This window comes from Orcinus orca, chromosome 2 (assembly GCF_937001465.1).
Source record: "Orcinus orca chromosome 2, mOrcOrc1.1, whole genome shotgun sequence".
NCBI classification, from domain to species: Eukaryota; Metazoa; Chordata; class Mammalia; order Artiodactyla; family Delphinidae; genus Orcinus; species Orcinus orca.
In genome coordinates, this window is record NC_064560.1 from 159,037,159 (window position 1) to 159,063,055 (window position 25,897).

General features: G+C 35.1%; 1 protein-coding gene across 6 annotated transcripts in view; it reads left to right on the forward strand.

Moving 5' to 3' along the window:
• Positions 1-25,897, forward strand: part of KIAA0586 (KIAA0586 ortholog) — a 105,697-nt gene that overhangs the window by 57,776 nt on the left and 22,024 nt on the right. For all 6 annotated transcript variants that reach the window (XM_033404680.2, XM_033404677.2, XM_049706364.1 and 3 more), the window contains 4 exons: positions 1,846-1,980; positions 6,782-6,959; positions 15,517-15,671; positions 19,239-19,347. In XM_033404680.2, coding sequence (XP_033260571.1) covers positions 1,846-1,980; positions 6,782-6,959; positions 15,517-15,671; positions 19,239-19,347 — 577 coding nt within the window. The remainder of the gene's footprint in view (positions 1-1,845; positions 1,981-6,781; positions 6,960-15,516; positions 15,672-19,238; positions 19,348-25,897) is intronic.

Sequence of the window (25,897 nt, forward strand, 5' to 3'; positions counted from 1 at the left end):
GGGAACTCCCTAGAAATTTCTTTAAAGCAGCCTATTCAAGTGATGTAAACTAGGATTGTATATTAAATTCACCAGTGGAGCTTTTAGAAATATGCATCCTGCCCCCACCCTCTGATATGTTGATTCGGTAGGTCATGAGTGTTATATGGTATGCATGCATGTGTGTGGGCAGTTAGAAGCCTAAACCTGTATGTTTTTAAAAAGCATCCCAAAAGATGATGCTCATTCTTTGTTAAAAATAGTAACTACTCATTTTACTTTGCATTGAATGAGGTTAAATCACTTGTTTGTGTCACATAGCTGTATAGTGATAGATCCACAACTCTTTTTATATGGATACATGATAATTTGTCTTTCATCTTAAGCTATCAACTTAAGCTAAAAACTGTAAATTTTGAGTTCTAATAGGAGCTATATGAATCCTAAAGCTTGAGTTGCAAGCAGCTGGGTGTGTGTGTCCGGTGTTTGTCAAGTCCAACAAACAAAAAGCAAAAGATGCCATGTAGCATCTTTACACTATTAAAGACACAACAGGGTAAAGATGCCAAATCTGGAGATTCATATATTCAAGTAATGTGTTAAAACAATTTGCTTTACTATATGTAGGAGTATGAAATAATTAATGAAGGAGAGTTTTGATAAGATTTTAATAGCAGTTACTTTTTAAACAGTAATTATTTATTACAAGTAATTGAGTCTGTTCTGAAGAGAGTGGAAATCACTTTTATAAAATAATATGGGGGGGAAGCATAAAGGAGAAGTCTTTATTTTCAGAGGAGCATTACACTAACATTTGGCTTACTTAATATGTCATTAGGGCATTTTTATCCATTCTTAGAACTTTATCATGGTGCCAAAGCACATTTAAGTTTGTTTAAATAGCTGAACTGAACCAGGACTAAATTATAACATCTTTCTTTTTTTACATTTGAAACTAAACTTTAATTTTGATATTTTTACTAAGCCTAAATCAGATATGCTACAAATTCATGATAAAATCACATGCAGAAGTACAATCTTGAAAAAGACTAACTTTGCAGTTATGTACCAGTAGGTATTTATCTGTGTCCACCTGGGGGATAAAGACTTGTACTCCAGAGTTAAACTTTATTTCATTAAATGTAAGATACTTAAGTAAAAAAAAATACTATTAATGGAGTTTAAAATCATGCTAATCCTTGTATTTACAAGGGAATCCAGTTTTCTGACTGTGGCCCACACTGTCCTTCATTTTCGGGACTGGTCTATTTTGAGGCACCAAGAAGTCTAAGCTGGGTCTTCCAACTAGGACTTTCAGTACCTGCTCCCTAGCGAGTACTGGCTGTCAGCGCAAAGGCAAATGGACAATCAAAGGTCTATAGGTGCCTCAGCGTATTTCTGCAGTTTTTCATTTCTGCCTGTGGTCCAGGTTGCACCACTGCTACAGTGCTTTGCCCCCATTGCCACACTGGGGGCGCAGCTTTGTGTGCTGCATCAACATGAAGCAGGAAACCGTGTGAGCCAAAAACTTGATGACACTGTATAAAACGTTTATGAATCATTGTAACTCAATCACATGGGACAAAGGGTCCAACTTTCATATGATTTTATAGTAAATCCCTAGTTTAAATGTAACCCAATTATTTTATACTGTTATTTACATTTGAGGCAAAAATAAAGGGTTTTTAGTATAGTCGAATGGAAGTGAGATCTAAATGATAATAAAGAGTCCATCTTCTTTCTGTAAAGTGCTAATATGACCATGTTCATGATGACTGTTAAGTTTTATTAATCATAAATTATGAAAAATGTAATTGATGCATTAATTTTTGTTTTTTTATTGTATTGTCTTTATATTTTACTTAGGAAGATGATCCTCCCAGCGAAGGACAAGTGATTAGGATGCCCCATAAAGAAATTCATGCTGATGCAATTCTTTCTCTTCTTGCTAAACAAAACCAGGAATCGTTAGTTTCACAGCAAATGGTCTATCATTCAGAGGTATTTTTTAACCTTAATTTTTTTTCTGTTAGATCTAAATACAGGAAAAAGATAACAAAAATATTCCTACTTTTAGTTAAAGCACTCTAATACTTCAGCTTACTCAGGGATCAGCCTTGCAGTAACTTTAACCTAGAACCGTAGTTATGACTTTTACAGCTGAAAGGAATTTAGGCCATCTGTTCCAACTCTCTTATTCTACAGATGAAAAAAGCTGAAGCCCTTTCAAATGATTTGTGAGGATCGTTCATTCATTCTTTCTTTCTTTCTGCAACCATTTACTGAGTATCTACTATATGCCAGACACAACCTCCGAAAAGGTACAAAGATGAATGAGGCAGGGTCCCTACCTTTAAGCAGCTTACAGTCCTGTAGGGAGAAAAGAGCTTAAACAATTACTCTGCCATGCAGTAACTGATCAAATAGCTGGAGAAGTAGATTGAACAATATGATCGTAAAGAACCTTGTAGGCCATGGTAAGGCTTGGACACTATGGAGCCCCTTAAGATATTTTTGGGCAAGGGAGTCACAGGCTAAGATATTTAGGAAGACATATGGAGCCGTGGACAAGTGAGGGAAAGATAGAGGTTTGTCAGAACACCACTGGAGTAGTCCAGAATGAGAACATGAACAAAGGCAGTTAAGTAGAAATAGAAAGGAGAGAGATTTAAATATGAGTACTGATTGGCAGTAATTGGTCACTGGTTAAGGGAAGTTGTGGTTGTGTAGCTGTTGGCTTAGAAAAGCAGAGAGAAGAGTGCTAAGTATTGTGGGGAAGGTAATGAATTTGATTTGAAACATTAAGTTTAAGGTGCTTAAGGAAATTCCAGGTGGAAATGTACAGTGTAGTTGCTCAGGCTGGTTAATGATAGAGGTGGGACTAGGATTCTTGATTCTATTTAGTATTCTTTCTATTGTATTTGGTTGTCTTTGCTTGAACAGGTGTGAAACTGGCTTTAGATGAGCTGAAGATCTGAAGACTATACAGAATCCAAGGAGATGGCTGGCTTTATTTTCTATTAATTTTTATCTTAAAAATTTTAATTCTTAGGAAAGGTAGAAGAAAAACGATATGGAACTTAGTAATGGAAAAAATGGAAATTTACTTACTCCTTCTTATTGAAAAATGACTAAATTTTCTGCAACTTTACTTAGCTTGACCAAAAATTGATTTCACTGGAAAGATACTAGTTGTGATTGCTGTTGCTAAACTCAAGAAAGTACTCTCATAGCTGTAGAAACCATGCTGCTTACTATAGAAACCAGTAGGCTGAGAGAGAAAGAGGAGAGAGAAAATGAGACAAACAAATGGCACAAAAACTAGTAGAAATGTCAGTGTAGTTTAGAAGTTCCACTAACTAATCCCGCTTTCCTTCATTTTGGAAATCAGTCATATTGGTTCATTTATTAATTCGATGCTCAGACTTTTCCATCTTTTTAATGCTGGGAAATTTCTCTCACTACTTTTTCAATTTTTTTCTTCCTCTCATTTTTTCCCCCACTAGCTAGAACTATTATTTCCAGATATTAACACTTCTGCTTCTGTTTGTTTTATCTCTTAGACTTTCTACGTCTTCATTCTTTCCTAGTCTCTTCTGGGAGAGTGCTTCAATCTGATCTGCCAACCACTAAGTTGTTCTTTAGCCTACTATTTACCTGATTTATTATATTTTTCATATCTGATAGTCTTACTTGGTTCTTTTTTTTAATGATTTTTTTGTTTCACATTGTTAATATCTTTCTTTATTCCTTGTGTGTATGTATGTATGATTAATGTTTTTCACTTTTTTTTAAAACACTAATTGATTCCTCGAGTATCTGTTTCTTTTTTTCTTTTTTCTTTTTTTAACATCTTTACTGGAGTATAATTGCTTTACAATGATGTGTTAGTTTCTGCTTTATAAGAGAATCTGTTTCTTTTGGTATATGAACTCATGTTCCGGGGCCGGGGTGGGTGGGGTGGTGGCGGTGGGAATAAGCTATTCTGTGAGAAATCGTATTGCGTAAGGACTAAAATCAGGCCATACTCTGTTCCTGTGAATATAAGAAGAGAGGAGGAGATGAGCCCCAGGGATGGGCGTCTCAGGCAGCACAGAACCACTATTGATCGTGGCCACTGCTGTTTGCTGGTACTCTACCGTTTAGTGTTTCTGATGGTTGTTGTGTCTTTAAAACCCTTAGGAAGAAGTTTCTTTGGGAAGTTTTGTATTCCTGTCCTGGGGTGAAGAAGGGAGAGAGTGAAGGAATGAATGGTCATGGGTTCCTGGTCAGATGTCACCTATAACTTTTTACCCCGGCTGGGCCTTCATGCTCCCTGATGTTACTCTGGGGTACTAGTATCTGCAGCCCAGATTGTTGCCAAGATCTTTATGGTTAAGGGACAAGCAGTGATGATCTCACGTTAATGAAGGAAAAAGGGAATGACAGCAGCACTTTGTACCAATCTTTCTTCTCACTAAACCTCCTCTAGCGACCCTCCTCCTCAGGATGCAGCCCCTTTCTCCCCACACACACCAAGTCAAGCTAGTCATCAGTCTTTCTTAGTGGTTTTTCACAACTTTTACTTAGTTCTCAGAATCCTGGTTTCTTCCCACGTATGTAGTTACTACAACATTGTTTTGGGGACAGGGAGCTGGCAGCCTTTGTTAGTGTGCCATCTTGGCTAGACCAGAAGCCCAGAAGTTGGAAGTTTATCCTTTCCAGATCTTTTTCTAAGCATCTAAGCATTTGCATATGTGTGGTTGTGTATGTTTGTGTGTGGTCATGTGTGGATAATTTTGAGGTATGTGTATGTGTTTTTCTGCCATCTGATTCTTAAAATTTAACTATAAATCCTAAAGATCCACCATATCCTTTTTATCTACCATGTAGTATACCCTAGTTTAATTATTCCACTGTTGAAGGATTTTTAGATTGGTTCCAATTTTTTTTCTCTCCAAACTGTAATAAGAATTACATTATGAGGAATTGCCTTTCTATAGAAGATGAGGGGTGGAATTACTCAAAAGGCACGAGCATTTATAATTTAAACAGACACTAATAAATTGCTTTTCAACTATATGAGATTCCTTTCCAACACCACATATGATATATATATATATATTTTTTTTTGCGGTACGCAGGCCTTTCACTGTTGTGGCCTCTCCCGTTGCGGAGCACAGGCTCCGGACGCGCAGGCTCAGCGGCCATGGCTCACGGGCCCAGCTGCTCCGCGGCACGTGGGATCTTCCCGGACCGGGGCACGAACCCGTGTCCCCTGCATTGGCAGGTGGACTCTCAACCACTGCGCCACCAGGGAAGCCCACATATGATATTTTTAATTTAAAATTTTTGCCAGTCTGATTAACAGCGACGTTTAGTGTGTTATCCTACATTTACAGAACTATCAAACATTTGTTTTGTTTGTAATAAGAACTGGTAGTAATGATAGATTTGTAAGTTAAAATATTGCTTTGGTAAGAAAATAGTAACCATTCTTTGTGCTTAAACAACTCTTTGCCCAGAGGGAGCATCAGGTCAGTGAGAGTAGTCTGATGACAAAACTGCAATTTGTACATTTATGTGGATGGGCCAGGTGTACTACTAGAGATCATAGGTAGCCTAACTTAGAATTGACATGAGTCTGAGCTTTGAGTATAATATTAAAATGATAACTGCTTATGAGTACGAGAGCATTTTGTGAATAGGGAAGCTAAATCTTCAGTAGGGTCATAGAGTATTAAGGTGTTAAGTAGTTCAGCAGTTACAAGTACCTTAAAAAAATTGGTTCACAACAGAGAAGGTACTATATATTGCACAACATTTATATGGTAGTGGCAGAGTAAAATAGGCACTGTGAAATATTTTTAATTAATTTCTAGGGAAAATGTATCTGCTGTCATTCTAAACTTTGCCCAAGAATCTCCAAGGGTTTTATATTAATTGCAAAACAATCTTTTTCTTTTTAAAGAGTGTTGAGCAACTTTTCTTAAAGAAAAGTCAGATTACAGGATAAGGGGAGCTACAAATCTGTAGAGGATAATTAGGGCAAATTGTAGAAAATCTTGAATGATGAGCTAAACAGTTAGATTTTATTTTGTAATCAACAGAGTCATCAAAGATGTTTCAGCAGTGATTTCTTCATATATTCTAGTAAAAAAACTCTACTTGGTTGAAATTAAACTCCTTTTAATAAAAAACATGAGAACTCTCATATACTGGAATTTTTATTCAGTTCTTGATTAGTAAACTCATTTATTAGAATATCTCCAAGTCACAAGATGCGCTAGTGATTAGGGCATATTATTTTTAATACCAAAAGAAAATAGAATTCATCATTTTTTTAGTTTTTATTTATTTTGTGTATTTGATAAACATATTCATACTTTTTGTACATTTTCATCAGTTGTTTTATTATAAAGTTCACGCTAGCAACTTTAGCCAATTTTCATTCATAAAGAACAAGAGGTGAATTTTCTATTCTTCTAATTAAGCTGTATGAACAATGTATAATGTGTGACAGCATTTAGTGTTTTAAATAATAACATTTTTCCAGTGTGTTTTATTGTTGTCTAATTTGGAGGTTGAAGAAAACAGATAATGGGTATTTAACTTCATAAGAAATAAGATATGGAGAACAAAGCCTGCACTTAGATATCTTATTAAACTAACTTTCCTGTAGCGTGTATGTGGCATAATAAGGACTTCCTAAAATAGCTTTCAAGCAGTCACATGGTCTGCATCATGATACATTTGACAAATATTTCTTGTTTTGACTTGATTTTAATGTAATGTTTGTAACAATGGTTTCTACTTTTTACAGGACTTGGAAAACAGTGTAGGTGAACTTAGTGAAGGACAAAGGCCCAGGCTGACAGCAGCAGCAGAGAACATCTTAATGGGACATTCCACCTATATGCAGCAGCCTGTAACTAACGCAGAGTCTTCAGATCAAAGATGTGCTCCTAAGCCATTATCTCAGCAGTGTGACACAGTTACAGGTATACACCAAAATATTGCTTCTTGATGTATTGTCTGTTAGAATATTCACTTCGAATCCCATCATACTTTTTTGGTTACTGTTTCCATGTTGAATGCTGTATTTTGTATTATAATCTACAGTAGTGTTCCTGCTCTGAATTAAGAAAAGCATAACTATTTTCAGGTAGGGGCTTACAAAATTTCCTTATTAAAAGGGGTATTCATAATTGAAAAGTTTGATAATGACTTTTTCTATGGTATTTATAGCAGTATTTCCCCAAAGTGTTGGTACGTGAGTCACTGGATGGGGCATGAGATAATTTTGGTAATATGCATGTGTCCACCTAAAAATTTTTAATAGTGATGTATTTATTTTAATATATACTGGAAAAATATAACCAGCACATCAAAACTGTGACATAACAGATCTTGTGTAGGACAATGTTAAATTAGGTAGTACTGTAGAAGTTCAGTCTTCTGACTCAGTGCTCAGTGTACTCAGGACTGTTTTGGAATTTTATTAACTAAACTTTCTGCTGTAACACTTTGGGAATAAGAGTAGAATAGAGAATACCAATTTCTAGGATATGTAGTTGATTTTCATTATCTATAGTACTTATGTCCTGTAGAGTCACCAGAAACATTGAATTAGCAAATACTGAGCCACTGCTTCTAGGGGAAATACAAGGTTAGATTCCTGTGAGCCTCTGATTATCACATTTTTGACAGTTGATCAATACATAGCTTTGTTTTATGTGTGTTTCTATTTAAGGACACTTATTTAATAGATATTGTTGATTCATTAACATTGACTCTCACAGCCAACAGCACTTAACTCATTCCTGAATGAAACTTATCTAACACATATATTTTTTCTGTAAGGCCCATCGCAGCCTTCTTGCACTTAGGTACACTAGAGAGCACTTCTGCACTATGTTTGGGGGCAATTTTAAACACCCACAAAATCACCAACAAAGCATTCAAAAATGTGAAAAATGTGTCACTAAATAGCGAAAAAGAACTCTTGTTCACAGTGTAAGAGCTGATAAGAAAGCAGAGCAGCACCGTGTTCAACCTCATCTGCTGAAGTGTGTGTAGGGTGATTCAGGTTTCTGCTGCTCTACACATGTCCACAAATGACTGCGAACGTGCTGTGAGTATTGATTTCAGGGTTACAAATAAATTTTATCAGATAGGTGAATTTGCAGAAATGGAATCTTCAAATTAATGAGGATCAGCTTTATTCTCATTTATTGATTTTCTCATGCCCATTGCTGCATTCTCTTAAATGAAAAGAACTTCTGGAGGTATGCAGATTTGCCAGAAGTTAGAAGAGGAGATGCTGGAAGTTAGAAAAACATTGGCACAAAGTATGAGCGAATACCTTACCATTCATATCTGAGAGACATTCAAGACTGAATTTTCTATGGGAATGAATGTAAATTAATATTTGAATTATTTATTTTATGCACATAGTAAGAGTATTAATTTTTTTACATTTTTAAAAATTAGTATTCAAAGTGGCATTAAAATATGACTTCTATATTTGTATCCAGCTAACAGTACAGAGTGCAATTAAATAGAATTGACACTAGATGGCTCTCGCAGATCACTTGAGAGCTGCTTGGTACTTGGCGAACAAAGGTACTTGTTAAATTGTTACAGAAAATAAAAATAAATAAATAATAAATGTTATAGAATAAAATCCATGAGGATATATCCTGTTTAGCCCCTCCTTATACCCTGGTATCGCCTAGCAGATTACTTATAGTACAGTTCATTTTTAATTGTAGGCACGCTATAGATATTTAATTTAATTGGAAAAAATAATAAGCAATGTGGCGTAAGATTGAGCATATAGATGGGTCAGTATGACAGAGGGGCTAAGAGTTCGAGCTTTTGGAGTTTCAGAAATCAGTTTGAATTCCAGCTCTGTATTTTTGGGCAAGTAACAATCTTTCTGAGCCCAAGTTTCTTCATCTATCAAGTGGGGATAATATTAATGTGTTAGTTACCTATTGCTATGTAACAAATTACCCCAAAATTTAGCAGATGAAGACAGCAAACATTTATTATCTCACACATTTCTGAAAGTTATGAATCTGGGAGTAGCTTAGCTGCATGGTTCTCAGGATCTCTCATGAAGGTGTAGTCAAGCTGTTGGCTAGAGCTGCAGTCATATGAGGGCTTCAGCTAGGGTTGGAGGATCTATTTTCCAAGCTCACTCACATGGCTGCTGGCAAGATGCCTCAGTTCCTCATTACTGGAACCTTTCTATAGAGCTGTCATGACATGGCAGCTGGCTTTTCCCAGAGTGGATGATCTGAGAGAAAGTGAACAACCAAGATGGAAACCACGATGTCTTTTATAACCTAGTCTCAGAAGTGACATGCCATTACTTCTGCCACATTCTGTTGATAACACAGACCAATCCTGGAATAATATTGTAGGGGACTACAGAAAGGTGTGAATACCAGGACCCAGATGTTAGGGGACCATCGTGGAGGCTGCTTATTGCAAACAATATCTACCTCCTCAGGTTATTAGGGGTGGGTAGTAGGTGACAATGCACATAAAGTAGTTAGCACTGTGCTTGGCACATGGTAACTGTTACTATCTTTAATAATGCTTGGAGAATGTAAAAATATCAATACCTTCTCAAATGTATTTAATGGAACCAGAAACTATCCACAGTTGCTTAAAAGGAAGGTGCCTATAGAGAGCTAGTTTGTTCCTCTTGCTTTAAGTATTTTGTTACATTATGTTTACTGTAGAAGAATGAGTCCCAGTGTATCACTATTTCTGCTGCTGGCTAATCTCATGCCTTTCATGTTGATTTTTAGTAACTTTGTTTACAGAGGCTCAGCTATTCTTACCTTGCCTGTCCCCACCCCTGCTCATTTTCAGAAAGCATCCTATTTGCAACCTATAGTCCCCTATCACTGTTTCTAATTCTGAGGCTTTCACATTGGGTTGAGTAACAAAAAGATGCTAAATAAGGTTTGAAGAATTGTCCCGAGAACCCTAAAGTGTAAACTGGTATTTTGAACAAACTGTGAGGACTCTGGGACTTACTACCAATTATAGCTCTTCATTTACTCAGAAAACTTGTATTGAGTACCTACTGTGTACTCGGTACCAATATATTAGTACAATATTAGGGTCTTGAGATGCAGACGTAATAGACATCTGCTCTCGAGGAAGTTTACAAACTCGTGTAGAAGAATATGAGACAGCAATTTTAATATTGCGTGATTAATGCACAACACAGACTGCTTTGGGAGCACAGAGGAGGAACAGCCCACACATGAGAGCTCAGAGAAGGTTTCCCACAAGAGCCAATGTGAAACTGAATCTTAGAGAAATCAGCCAGATGATGAAGTGTGATAAGCACGTTCCAGTTTATTCATTTACTTATTCAGAAAATATTTTTTGAGTGCTTGCTCTGCTCTAAGCACAGTCTAGGTGGTAGGAATATAAAACCTGGTAAGGCCTTGTCCATAATGAATTTTTTCTCTAGTAGAGGTAGTAGAGAGAAGGCAAAAACATGCAATAAATTACTGTAGTTATTGTGAAGCAGTCTGTATGGGATGGGAGTATAGGTCAGTTGTAACTGGGGAGGGCAATCAAGAAAGACTTCATGTGTGAGGAGCTAACTTGAAATGAGTTCTCAATGATGAATAGATGTTTGCTGTGTAGTAAGTGTAAGAGAAACCTCCAAGGCAGAATATGCAATGAGACAAGGGGATAAAGTAAAAACAAAACAAAACAGTGAAACTTCAGCGGGGAAATGTAAGTACTTTATCAGTGAATTAGACTTTAGGATGCAATGGGATTGGAACAGTAGCAGAAACCAGGTGGATATAGATAATAATATCAAGTGGTTTTTCGATTTACTCTAAGACAGTAGAGATTCGTTTGTGTGCAAAACGGAAAGTAATTCCAATCTTACTTTATATTTATGCCCATGGAAAATTCAGTCTTGAATTTCTGTCAATTCTGAATGTTTTGTGATATTCACAGATCCATTAAAGATTGTATGTAAATGAGTGACATGATTATATTTGCCTTTTATTTAGCAAGATCATGTGAGGTGCAGTGTGTTGGATAGATTGCAGAGGATTAAGACTAGAGGCAAGGAGCCTCTGGCTTAGACAGTTATTAAAGTAAACCTGGTGAGACATTATTCAGCAGCGAAGAAATATGAAAAGGGAGGCTTGACAGACATTTGAGGAGGAGAGTGGACAAGACTTAGTTGAATATGAGAGGTGCAAAAGAAGGGAGGGTCTAAGATGACTCCAGGTTTTTGGCTAGAATGATTGGATAGATGGTATTTCCATTCACTGAGGGAGGGAGGGATTCTGGAGGAAAGACAGAATTAGGAGGAAATAAAAATGAGTGGGGTTTCATCTATGTGGAATTTGAGGTACCTTTGGGTTTCATACAAATGGAATAATTTATTAGACAGGCAAGAACCAAAGCTGCTGCTGGCACTGGCAATTCAAGCAGACTTAGTCTTCTCTGAAAGTCTACCATGGTTGCTTTTTCAAAGCAGTAAGATTCTAGAAAAGTAAAATTAGGGATTTTAAATTATGGTTAATTAAATTTGTCTTGAATGGAATAATACTTTAAGTGTTTCTTACAAAGGGCTAACTAACGTACATTACACTCAATGAGCATACTTTTTAGAAGTGACATATCAAGTTCAACATTGTTGTGATTGCTGTCATGGAATCCTTTCCTGATCCCTTATCACTGGGTTAGGTACCGTCAAATATGCTCTCTGTGTAGTCCTCTAATGTCGCCTGCCTAATGTTGCTCTTATCACACTGATTTGTAATCTCACTTGAAAATGGAGACTTTATCTTGTCCACTGTCATAGCCCTGTCATCTAGCAGAGTATGTAGCATAGTCAGTAAATATAGGTTAAGTGATAGGGTGTCATATGAGCTGAAAGCTATTATGCACTTTTAATGCTTTTGGGCGATGTTTGATTATACACTTTCTTTGTTTCTATATTTAGCGGGCCTCTCACTGTTGTGGCCTCTCCCGTTGCGGAGCACAGGCTCCGGACGCGCAGGCTCAGCGGCCATGGCTCACGGGCCCAGCCGCTCCGCGGCATGTGGGATCTTCCCGGACCGGAGCACAAACCCGTGTCCCCTGCATCGGCAGGCGGACTCTCAACCACTGCGCCACCAGGGAAGCCCCCTTGTGTCCTTTTCAACTAACTTTTTTCTTTACACCCATACATCAGCCACATATCATTTTACATAAAAATAAAATACGGTTATATCATATATTACTTTAAGTTATAGACTTTTTCTGAGTGCTCTTCATCTACCCCTCCTCCTCACATTTTCTCCTGTCCCACTTTATGCCTTAACTCGTGTTAAGATTCTGGTATGTAACCTTCCTGGTTTTTTTTCCTTATGCATATATAATAATTATATACACACACACATACAGTATACATGATAGGTACATACGATGTGTGTGTATTTGTTGTTATTTTACAAGTTGAGATTGTGTCGTGCACACTCACCTGCATTTTGTTTTCACCCAGTAAACCCTGCAGAAATTACTCAAGGTCAAGTAGTAGTGCTTAAATTCATCTTTTTATTGACTTTTTATCCACTTTTAGTATGGATTTCCGATAATGTATTCAATCATTGCTCTGTTGATGAATATTTACTTTATTATCATTTCGCCCCTACTATAAACAGTGCTAAAGTAAATATTCACACGTGTGTATCCTAACATATTGCTGCATTTTATATTTAGGGAATAGTTTCCCAGAAGTAGTTACTGGGCCCAAGGGAAAATATATTTAAAAATTTAAAATAGATATACCAAGTTGCTGTCTTAAAAATTTAAACTAATTTATTTTTATTAGTAATATATTACAACCTTCCCTCTATATCCCTTCTAGAAATTGTGTTTACTACTATTTTTATTTTTGTCAGTTAAAGTATAAAGATATGGCTGACTACTGCTGAGTTTATGTTTGTTGGCTATTTGTATTTGCTCTTCTGTGAATTACCTACTTAAGTTTTTCCCCCATCTGTTAGGTTCTAAGTTTTTCTTGTAACTTTGTAAGAACTATTTCTGTATTTTAGATATTTTCTATCATCTGTATTGCAAATGTCTTTTCCCAGATTTGTACTTTGTTCATTGACATTATTTATATTCTTTTCCATATAATTTAAAAAATTTTACAGAATTGTTTACATCGTTTATACTTCCTGTGTTTTCATCACATGGTTAGGTTTCCCCCAATACAAGCTTATACCTGTAGTCTCAGATTCTTTTTGCAAGTTCATTATTTAGTATATATTTATATTTAAGTCTATCTGGAATTTATTTTTGCAAGTGGTATAAGGTAGAAGTTCAATTTGATTTTCTTCCAGATAAGTAGTCAGTTGTGCCAATTATTATGTATCTTTTTCCTACTGAATTAAAATATCAACCAATTTGTATATTAAATTCTCATAGATCTAGGAATTTTTTTTTCTCGATTCTTTATTCTAAGTATTCTAGATTCCTTAGGATCTAAAACACATTGGAATACTGTGTCTTTATGGTACATTCTGTTATCTGATAGGGCAAGTTTACTTTTCAAAATAAATTTTCCTGGGGCTTCCCTGGTGGCGCAGTGGTTGAGAGTCCGCCTGCCGATGCAGGGGACACGGGTTTGTGCCCCGGTACGGGAGGATCCCACATGCCGCGGAGCGGCTGGGCCCGTGAGCCATGGCCACTGAGCCTGCGCGTCCGGAGCCTGTACTCTGCAACGGGAGAGGCCACAACACTGAGAGGCCCGTGTACCGCAAAAAAAAAAAAAAAAATTTCCTGCTTTTCTTGACAATTCTCAGGCATTTATCCTTCCATATAAACTCTAAAATTATGTTTTTCAATTAAAAATCACCCGGATTGGAATTGTGCTAATTTATGTATTAATATTGGAAGAATTGACATTTTTATATGTATGTATAAAAATACATTTTATGTATTTTACTATTTGTCCAGATCTTGTTTTGTGCTCTTCAATAAGATTTCATAATTTTCTTCATTTTCTTCTTCTATACCTTTCTTAATTATTTTACAGTTCTGGTCACTATAGTAAAAGATTATTTTTCTATTTCTAAGTGCATATTGCATAATATAGAGAGAAACCAATGACTTTTGTATATTTTTTTAGTATCCAGTCATAGTACCAAATTGTCTTATTACGTCTAATAAAATTATTTTTCCTCACTAGGGACTCCAGGGCTTTCTAGGTATATAATCATATATAATCAGTACAAAAAGTTTTTATGTATGTATGAATTCTTTTATCTTAATTCATTTGCCAGTCTTAAGAAAATGTAGGAAAAGTGACATAGGAATAGAAAAAGCCATATCAGAATATAAAAAGGCCAATGTGAGGCTTGGAACAATGGTTGCTCTAAATGATGCATGTTATTACAATTATTTAAATTAATCTTATAAATAAAATGAGAATAAAACAGGTAATAATTTTGAGAAATTGTTTTGTGTAGATCAAATTCTGGAAAGGTAAAACTTAAAAGTCAGTGTATGTATTCTGCTTTATGTAAAACCCACCTAAAAATATAGATTAACATAAAAAAACCAGAGAGTGCTTATTTGCTAAACCTAAGAAATTGTCAACATACTGCTTTTAAATAGAAAATACCTGTGGGGTCTTTAAAATGTCATTTCATTTAAAACAATTTATGTATATTGCTTCAGGTCTATTTCTACTGATTAAAATGAGACTGCATTGTGCTATATTTAAAAGGTGACCATTAATTAGGAAAAACAATTTTCTTAGAAATAATTTAGCAAGAATGTGAAATAAGGAACAGTGACTAGGAGTTGAAAGATGAGGATTTTAGTTCCTTTTCACCTCTTAGCTCTGATATTTTGACAGTTAACTTCCCTGAGCCTTAGAGTGAAAGACAGTTATAAAACTATCGGATCCTCCTGCCTTACAGAATGATTGTGAGGTTCAAGTTAAATGAGATATTATATGTGAAAGTGCTTGGAGTATAAAATGTAATGTAAATGTACAGTGATATTAGTAGATAAATATTTATCTCTGCTCTTATTGTCTTCTTTTTATTGATTTCATTGAGATGCCATTTGGTTGAGGAAAAGAGGAGCTTGATCTTTTGAAGAAAAATACCAGAACAGAACTAAGCAATACCAACATTTTCTAGTCAGGAAATTGCCCCTTGATTTAAGATTACATTTTAGATGGAAAGTATTCTATTGACTCTTATTGATAGAAAAAGTAATCTGGAGTGTTAGGAGTTGGTGTGTAGGAGTGAGTGTTGGGTGTGGACTGCGTGAACGGCTTGCTGATTGGAACCTTAGAATAGTCCATAGATTTGTTTGAACATAGGTACTTTTTGCATTCTCTATGAGCTTTGGATTTAATTGCAGTGAAGGCTTGGTGACACGTATTTTCTGTTGAAGTACTTCTAATTCAGCAGGTAAGAAATATTGGTAATTTTAGCCAATTTTTCTTTTTCTAAGAAATAATTTATTTTAACTTTTCATTTACATACTTGATAACAGATGATATTTATGAAGATTTATGTGCTAGTCATGGTCCAATGAGTTTGGGAGAATTGGAGTTGCAGCCAGATCCTCACCTTGCCCTTCCCACAAAACTTCTGACAACACAAGAAGATGATGTTAAATTATCAGTAGCAGCTGAAGATTTTCCTCAGGTACCCAATTAATAGCACTTGTACTTTACTTAAATCAGAATGGTAACAATATTGCCTTAGCATAGAACACTGTCAAGAGCACAGTCTTTGGAGTCAGACAGCCTCAAATCATGCCTCCTTTTTTCACTAACTCAAGCCTGGCTATAGATCTTAGCTCATCCAATCTCTAGCTGTGACCTTGAATACATACTTAGCCTTTTCCTAAGCCTTAATTCCCTCATCTTTAAATTAAAGATTAAAATAATGTATGTAAAAATGCCTATTACCAAGTTAGATAGCTATTATCATTTACACCTCTATATTCCCCTGCAATATCTAGTTTAGTAGTTTGTGCATAATAGGTACTCAATAAAAATTTATTCTTTTAAAATTTGTGAAGTGTGTTACCGTGAAAGTATGAGATATTTCATACTGAGTTAAGCCAATGACCCATGCAATCTTGTGTACTGAAAAAATAGGATAATTACTCTCCAAGGTGTAAAAAAAAATGCTCATGTTAAATTAAATACAGTTTTTTAATCTGTGTAATCTCACTGTAGATTAATTTATTCAATAAATAGTCATCATGGTATGGTATTGTGTTGCATTGCATGGTGTTGAGGGTGAAAGCCAAAAGTATATAAAATAAAGATTGCTTATGGAACACACTATTATGTAGGGTTCAGTATTAATAACCTGTGACCAAGCAAAGATCAGGAAAAAACTAGTCATGAATAAATATCTGTTAATTAATTCTGTAATAAAAGAAAAATTGTTTGTGACCTTGGGTTAGGCAAAAATGACACCAATAACACTATCCATGAAAGAAAAAAAATTAATAAACTGGTCTTATCAAAAACAAGAATATCTGCTTTTCAAAACACACTGTTAAAAGAATGAAAAGACAAGCTACAGATTGGGAGAAGATATTTGCAAATCACTTATCTGGTAACAAGCTTATATGCAGGATATATAAGGAACTCACAGAATACGATGTTAAGAAAACAAACAATCCAATTAAAAAATGGATAAAATCTTTGGACAGATACCTTACCCAAAGAAGATATACTGATGGCAAGTGAGCACATAAAAAGATTCTCAACATCGGTAATCGTTAGGGAAATGCTAATTAAAACCACAAGGAAATACTACTACACAGGCATTAGAACATCTCAAATTAAAAAGACTAACATGCCAAGTTTTGGCGAGGGTGTGGAGCACTTAAACTCTCATATGCTGCTGGCTGGGAATGTAAAATGATTCAACCACTTTGGAAAAGAGTTTGGCAATTTCTTTAAAAAGTATTGATAAAATGTACACCTACCATATGACCCAGACATTTCACTCCTAGGTATTTATTTACCCAAGAGAAACTACCACATATGTCTAAGCAAAGGCTTGCACATGAATGTTCATAGCAACTTTATTGGTAGTAGCCCCAAACTGGAAACAACATAAATATTCATCAATTGCTGAATGTACAAGTTGTGGCATATCTATAAGATGGAATACTACTTAGCAATAAAAAGCTGCGGATGGACTTCCCTGGTGGCACAGTGGTTAAGAGTCTGCCTGCTAATGTAGGGGACACGGGTTCGAGCCCTGGTCCGGGAAGATCCCACATGCCATGGAGCAACTAAGCCCGTGCACCACAACTACTGAGCCTGTGCTCTAGAGCCCACGAGCCACAACTACTGAGCCCGTGTGCCACAACTACTGAAGCCCGCACGCCTAGAGCCAGTGCTCCGCAACAAGAGAAGCCACTGCAATGAGAAGCCCATGCACCACAACGAAGAGTAGCCCCTGCTCGACACAACTAGAGAAAGCCCACACACAGTGGCAAAGACCCAACACAGCCAAAAATAAATAAATAAATTTATTAAAAAAGAAAAAAGCCATGGACTACTGATACATACAGTGACATGGACGATTCTCACAAAAGTTGTGTTGAGGGGAAAAAGCCAGAACCCCCACTCCCCCAAAATAGTGCATACCTTACGATTCCACTTACATGACATTCTAGAAAATGCAAACTAATCTATAGTTATAGGAGGGAATTCAGGTTATTTTGAGCTTGGTGGATATGTTCATCGTATTATCTTGACTGTGATGATGGCTTCATGGGTATATACATATGTCAAAACTTAACGAATGATACACTTTAAATACATGCAGATTATTGTCTATCAGTTATACCTCAATAAAGATATTCTAAAAAATAAAAGAAAGATTGCTCTCCTTTAATTATTGGCCTGTTTTAAAATAAAACTGCAAGGTGTTACCAGAAGAACGGCTTCAAAAAAATTCATTTGTTAGATTTCTTTTATTAACAGAGAAATATGGCTAGTACTAATACTAGCACACACTTGTTTATAGTGCTTACTCTGCCAGAGGCTGTTCTAAGTTCATTATGTATTAACTCATTTGATCCTTTTAACAACCTACTGAGGTAGTTATTATTATTATCATCCCCATTTGATGAATGAGAAAATAGAGGTATTGGGGGGTTAAGTAACTTAACCCAAGGTCAAAGCTACATAATGACTTAGCCAAATTTGAACACGAGCAGTTTAGCTCCACAATACTCAGCTCTTAATCCCTGTGGTTAAGGAAGGGAGCCAGTAGGAAGGTTCTAAATTGAAGCAGCACAAAAGAGTCATAGTACCCATCTTAGAAATACACACCAAAATAATATTTCCTTCAGGGAAGAAACCTATATGACTAATGGCTCTAAACTTAGAAGACCAGAGGTGAGGCTAGTTGTTATTATTGCAGACTAAAGCTACTCATTTTTATCTGTAGATAAATAAGTACCTGCCAGAACTGGAGTGGTTACATTTGAGTCCATGTGGACAGGTGTTTCAGATTCTCCTCTGCTTGTATCTGTTGTTAAGAGTTCAGAGATACCTTTTTAGGTTCCTGTCAAATTATATCTGACAGTTGTTTTCAGAGACTCATTCATAATTAGGCTCATAAAACAGGAAAGGGGAGAAAGAAAATGGCTAAAGTCATCACAATTTGTAATGTGTGATTGTGAAGGAATTTGTGACTACTGTAAATTTCAAATTTCGTTAGGTGGTAGTAAGGAAGAGAGATGATGGGGCTTATGGTAGAGTGTACTTTTCTTGAATGGCAAAGGAGGGTAACAATACCTACTCAACACTTGGGAGAATTCAGTGATGTTATTATATATAAAAGCTCTTTGAAAATTGCAGTACATTATGCAGATTTTCATTTTATGCAAAAATGGTTATATGGAAGTGCTTACAGTCAAATTAAGTTTTTATCCTGTCTAAATCCATCATGTATGTATCTAGAATAGTTGGTTTATAAGTAGCTCTGAATTCTCTAGGAAAAATAGAAATGATTTGAATATCTGAAATCTGTGTATATTACCCAAATCTTTTGAAAGATTTTATTTGCAATATCTTTTCTTTAGTAATATGTACTCCATCACCCATTTGGTAGTTAGAAAGCATGCATGATATCCAAATTTTATATAATAAACACCTAAATAATTTAATTGCTCAGATCTTTTTAAAGTAACTTAAAAAATAATATTATGACTTCATGTCTTAAATTCTTCAGTACCAACAAAAACAAGACCAAGATGTTAAGCAAGTTGAACACAAGCCAGTTCAAAGTCGTTTAATACGTGTAAGAAATAAATGTGATATTTCACTTTCACAGCAACAAGGTAAGATTTGTTTCCTTGTAATAATATAAGAGTTTGATATATGTTGTGAATTGAACACATATATAATGAGAATTCTTTTATATAAGTTTTATTCTTATTCTCTAGGGGTTTTTTTTGTTTTCTTTGATTTAGCCCTTTGGGATAAAGAATTTGGTATTGTATTTGAGTATATTTGTTAGTTCTCTTTACCAATAAACACTATTTCTAATGGATTTTAAAAACTCTTAGGTAGTATTTTTATTTTAATCTTACCTTTTGGTTCTTGTACAATTGAATGTCAGTGTCTTTTTATCTATGTATAAGTCTGTATCTGTATTATAGTTGTCTGTTTTAAATTATAATATAAAGGCAATGGTTATGGTTGTTAAGGAGCTTTGTAAAGGCTATTTATGTTGTGTGGCGATTTGATCAACAGGTACAAGTTAGAAAACAAAGAACTCATGTTAGATGCTATCATATGAATGAACTTTTCTGTACTGCTTGATTACCAAAATTGTGTGGCTAAATGATTCTGCAGTCAGCATCCCGGCATTTGATGTTGTCTTTGTGTTTCTGCAAAGCTGTTGGCCTTGTGCTTAGTTTGCCTTCTTGCTTCTTTGTCATTTAAATTTTATATAACCTAAATTCTGAAATTTGGCAGTAGAAATTAAGATGTCTTCTGTTTAAAAACTTTCTGTCTACAGTCCAGGTAGAAGTATTAGGAGTATTTTGAGCAGTGGAATGTTTCTCTTCACTTTTGTAATTGTGTTTTTTTTATCTCATATATTGAATGCCAATATAATTACAAATGTAACTGTTGGGCAGTTTGGGGAGGACCTAAATGAGGAAGTGCTTAAGATTATGTTATATGAGGTTTAGGTTTTTACTTTTCTGCTTGTTTTCTGTTCCTTTCTTGCTCCAGCTTTTCAGAACTTTCCCCTCCTGACCACTTTTTAAAACCTAACAGTGGTAGAGTAGTGTTAGTGTTATATCTTAAAATCCTGTGGAAAATTACCTGTAACACTTTCCTCATTGTGTTTAAAAATTAATCATGACAGTATATAGATATAAGCAAATGAATATTTCTAAGATAATATCAGGACTGACTTGATGTCCTTCTACTGAATTCTGTTACTATTCATGATGAATGACTATATATTTAATTTAGTTTTTTTTTTAAATTATAATTTCTTAAAATTATAAATGAATTTTGTCTTCTTGGAGGATGTTGTGTGATCATTTTTCTCACCTGATAGGAAAATATCTTTGGTAAGATTTTAAGGGTAAATACCTCTCTTTAGGAAAGTGGCATTGTTTTCTGTTTCACATATATGAATGTCTGACCACAAGATGGCAATATTTAAATTTTTGTTGACTTACAACGTCATTAAATAATAGTGTGCAGTTAACATTTAATGTCAGTAAAAATCATAATAAAAATAAAAGAAACCAATGTGTTAGCTAGTAGGAGGAAGTTTTATTTAGAAAGAATCTAGAACAGTTGGATTTAATATGTGTAAAAATTATTTTCATTTAATTTTACATGCAATACAGAAGTTAGGAGAGCCGCAGGCCTATGTCAGTTTTAACCAAGATAAATAAATACCCAGTGGGCTATAGATAAAACATTTTAAATAGGAGCCAGGTGTTTCACTCTATAATTGATACATATCTCCATACTAAATATTTTTTGAATGAATACAATTCCCTTGGCAAATATAGTCAGTCATGACTTTTTCCCCTATAAATTTTGTGGATTTAATTTTTTTCTCTGATGAAGCTCTGATACACTGCCAAATGTTTCAAAGAATAAGAGAGTCAGAGTGCCAAAATAATCCTCTAGGGCTTTCACAACTTTGAGTGACCTTGAAGGAATTCAATCCTATCATATACAAAGGGCTTGAAGATAATGAAGGAAATTCACCTTATCACAAGGGAATCAAAACCACATCTTTTCTGGAAGATAAATGCTTCTAAGAATACTTGAAGCCCAAATTATGGCTGTTTCAGGAAGAAGTATTATGTATTTCACTTTGAAATGCATAGTAGTTTAATATATGTATATAAAGAAATCAAGCCGTTTACTAGCAGTAGCAGTAGTTTAGTGATCATCCATTAAAAATTGACTGACGATATGGTAGGACGTAAGTTCTAGCACTATGCTTCTGGGATATCTTTAAAGTACTTGTCTCCTTCCTCTCCGCTTGATTATTACTTTCAGATTTTAATACAAAAGAGAGAAATTGAATTGAATTCTGAAAGATAATATCTGTTTCTTTTGGTATTTAATTCATTGGGTATATTTTTGAGCACATGATACCACTTATCTGATTCTAAGTCCTGATTAATGTGTCTAACAGTTTTATAGTGAAAGCAAACTTTTTAAGTAATTTAGTAAGTCATTAAAATTTTTTTCCCTTTCACTGTGCAGTTAACTTTCTTCAGTACAAATGAGAGACTAGTTTTCAATCCATTTATTTGTTATGAACCCAGGAACAATTAAATTCTATAAAGTGATGTATTAAAATAGTTCACTTTTAAAAATATTTTTCTTCTTTAGTTTTTCTCTTAAAATTTTAAGAACCGCATAATAAAGAATAATTAGAAAGTCAAATAGGCTATACTATAATCAATGGGGGAAAATTAGAACATATGTTGTATGGTTAAATGCTAGGACAGATTAGTTGTCAAAGTTGTTTGAAAACCACAGCATTCTTCAGTTTTCTTATTTGTAGATGAAATATGTTGCTCAGAAAATATGTATCAAAGTGCTAAAAGTAATTACTAATGTAATTGCACTAATTTATCAAAAGCAGGTTACATTTTTGTGGGAAATCACAATAGGTTTTTTTTGACATTATGTCCTGAGTTTAATTCCTAGCCATCGTAGCACCTTTTATACCTTAACATACAGTGATTGTGACTTTAGATATGTGAGAATTAGGAAATTCAAAGCTTATATATATTTAGAAGCCATTTCTAACCGTATGTGCAAATGAAAATTTTTGCTTTTGTATTTGAAATATACCTAAATTATAATAGCTCAAAATTACAATTGATTTTAGTAATTTTAAAATCACAGTTAAAAGTTTTTTAAATTGATTTTTTTTCTCATAAAGTATGACAGTGATTTAAAAGCCATGTGTGTAGATCTCTGATAGGGAAGGGATGGGGCACAGAGTAATAAATCTGCCCAAAGTCCATGAATCCAAAGGTGTAATCTGAATAAATGTGTCTTTCACAAATCCATGCTATTATTGATTAATAAAATAGAAATTCACTTTAAAATGTTGCTGAATGTGGGCGTTCTGTTTCCACCTAGGAGGATGAAAGTGGAGAGTGTCTCTTCTCCTAACTGTAATAAAATGTCAGATAAACTCTAAAATCATAACATTTCTTGAACCCATCAGAGGACTTATGATGTACAGCAACTAAGTAGCCTGAAGTCCACGGAAAGACAGACTCCTCCCGAGATATGAGACACAAGAACCCTGTCACTGTGCCAGAGCACAGTTACAGGAAGAGATACCAGGCACCATACAAGCAGATAAGATGTATTTGACTAGACTTTTCTTTAATGAATTGCTAAAGGCCAAGCATAGAGCCATTGGTAGCTACTGATACAAAAGTGGTTCACTCTCACTTGCAGTCCCTTCTCCACAGACCTCTAGAAACAGAAAGATTAGGAGACTGGAGAGATTCTTCTTCACTGGTGCAGGCCTGGAAGAGGAGAGTGGCCGCCACTGCCAGAAGGACTGAATTCTTTCCAGCATAACCCTGATACCAAAACCAGGCAAAGACATTACAGGAAAAGAAGATTATAAACCAATATCTCTCATGAACATAAACAGAAAATTCCTCTACAAAATATTACCAAATTGAATTGAAACTTCTTATTCTTCAACATTCAGCTGCATTTTCCTGAGTCCTTACTGAACCTCCAGTTGAAAATGGCTTATTCATCCTTAACCCCACCCTCCAGATCTTTGGTGCCCGGAACATAATCATAATCTTAACAATAGTTTCCATTTACTGAAGCCTTGCTAGGCACCTTATGCTATCTCATTTATTCCTCATAATACCATGCCACGCAGGTAGTGTGGCATTTATACGAGAAAGGGTAAGATTCATGAAGGTTAACTAATTTTCCCAACGCACACAGTTTAGCAAATGAAGGTGTGGAATTCAGGCCCATATCTACTTGAGGGCAAAGCTGATGCTCTTTTCCTTGTTTTATACCATTTTATTGAGTAAGCACTTAATAAATATTTGTGTGACTTAACAGTTTGTGGCAAGAGCTGCCTTTACCATCACTGTATTCTCCAGACTGATTATTTAAAGTTTCAGAGAAAGTGATATATGGGATAGTTTTGTGGTTTATTTATTAAGATAGGTTTTCCTATTTATTTAATAGACCTTGTTTCCCAACATAGCACTGTGCTTAAATACAGTCAATGTGTTCATTGAGTTGAATTTGATAATTCATTCCATCATTTGCTTTTGACACCAAACAACGTTTAATGCTGTTATTTAGTAAAAAGGTACAAGGAAGAAGAAAAGGTGAAAAATGAGAATAGTTCCTTATAATCATTTTTCAGTTGAAACTTTTGAATGTAGACATGGTACAGACAGCCACGGTGGAATAATGTAAAGTCAGTTTTACTTTTCTAAAAGATTTTGTGATTTCTTTTGTAGTATAAAAATTGTTCGTTCTTGGAGGACATATTAGTTAAGCAAGGGGAAGGGGCAACCAAGCATATGCTAAAGGGTAGAGAAAGTTAAATCGGGTTACATGTTAGTCAGTGGGCAGTATTTTTTAACTCTAAATGAAAGAGAAATAGTGTGAGCATTCATTCACTCATTCTTTTTTTTTTAATTGAGATATCGTAAAATTTTCCCTTTTATAGTGTACAGTTCAGTGATTTTTAATATTTTTAAAAAGTTATGGAAATTCCAGAAAATTTTCTTTGCCCTAAAAAGAAATCGCATATTCATTAGTATTCATTCTCCATTCTCCCCTCCCCCCGTTCCTGTCAACTGCTAGTCTACTTTCTATGTCTATGGATTTACCTATTCAGCACATTTTATGCAAATGGAATCATACAATATGTGGTTTTTGTGTCTAGCTTCTTCAACTTAACATGTTTTCAGGGTTCATTCATGTAGCAGATGTCATTACTTCATTCCTGTTTATGGCTCAATAATGTTCCATTGTACATTTATTTTTAGGTCAGTGTTTTTAGCATCTTTTTTGTGTAAAGGACTGTAGAAGGTGCTTTGGAGCTAGAGAGATGGATAAGACAAAACATCTGCTCTCAAGGGATATGAAGAAGAAAGGGGGGCTTCCCTGGTGGCGCAGTGGTTGAGAGTCCGCCTGCCGGTGCAGGGGACGCAGGTTCGTGCCCCGGTCTGGGAGGATCCCATATGCCGCGGAGCAGCTGGGCCCGTGAGCCATGGCCGCTGAGCCTGCGCGTCCGGAGCCTGTGCTCCGCAGCGGGAGCGGCCACAACAGTGAGAGGCCCGCGTACCACAAAAAAAAAAAAAAAGAAGAAGAAGAATAAAGGGGGTAGTTTGAGAAGAATAATTTCTTTAAAACACTGAGTCTCAGAAATAATTTGTTAGAATACTATGAAATTCAAAAAGACAAACATCTTTAGGTAATCATACTGTCAAATTGTCACTTTTTTCTTATAGTGCTGAAAAAATAAACACATGGCAGCAAGTGTGTTAGGTCAACTTGCTGATTGTCTTTATGTATATACATTTCTTATATTTTCTGAATGGGTGGAGGTGGGAGCATAAACCATATGAGAAAAGACACTCTTCTGGCACATTAATGACTTTTTATCATAGATTATTATTTCAACTGTTTGTTCCTACAAGAAAGGATTTACACCTTTGATTTAAAAAATAGAAATATATACACACACACATATATATATATATATAAAATCTAGGAGATAAATGTGCTTAACTAAGGCTATTCCCTAAAAATAAGCAAAATGCAAAGAGGATTGATAGGGAAAATCTATTTGAAAAGACACTGAAAATTATTCAAGGATTTCCATAACATTTTTGCTTGTTGGTGCTAAAGTGATTTCTTTTTCTATGTAAGAGTATTTTAATTGTGGAAATTATTTAATTTTCTTGTTGTTGTAGAATTATTTATACACTGTGTATGGAGCATGTAGATTTTTCTCAAGTCTTTGATATTAAACCTGTCTCACCAAATACATATACCAGGATTGTTCTGAAGACTCACCAGTATTCCAGAAACCTCTGCAACCCTTTCATTGTTCTTAGCCAGATTTCCTGAAACCTGACTTTAAAGTTTTTATGCTATTTTTTTTAGAAACCAAATTGATGTAAAACATGATTTAAACTCTTCATTAAACTTAGTAGCCTTTTTATTCAACAGCCACTGAGCAAAATTTAACCTTCCAAAATAATCACAGAGGTAAGTGTAGATTTGATAATATCTTTATATTTTAATATCAATGAAATACTGAACTAGGAGTAAGAAGATCAGATGCTACCACTAATTAGAATTATGACTTTTGGTTCTGTTGAA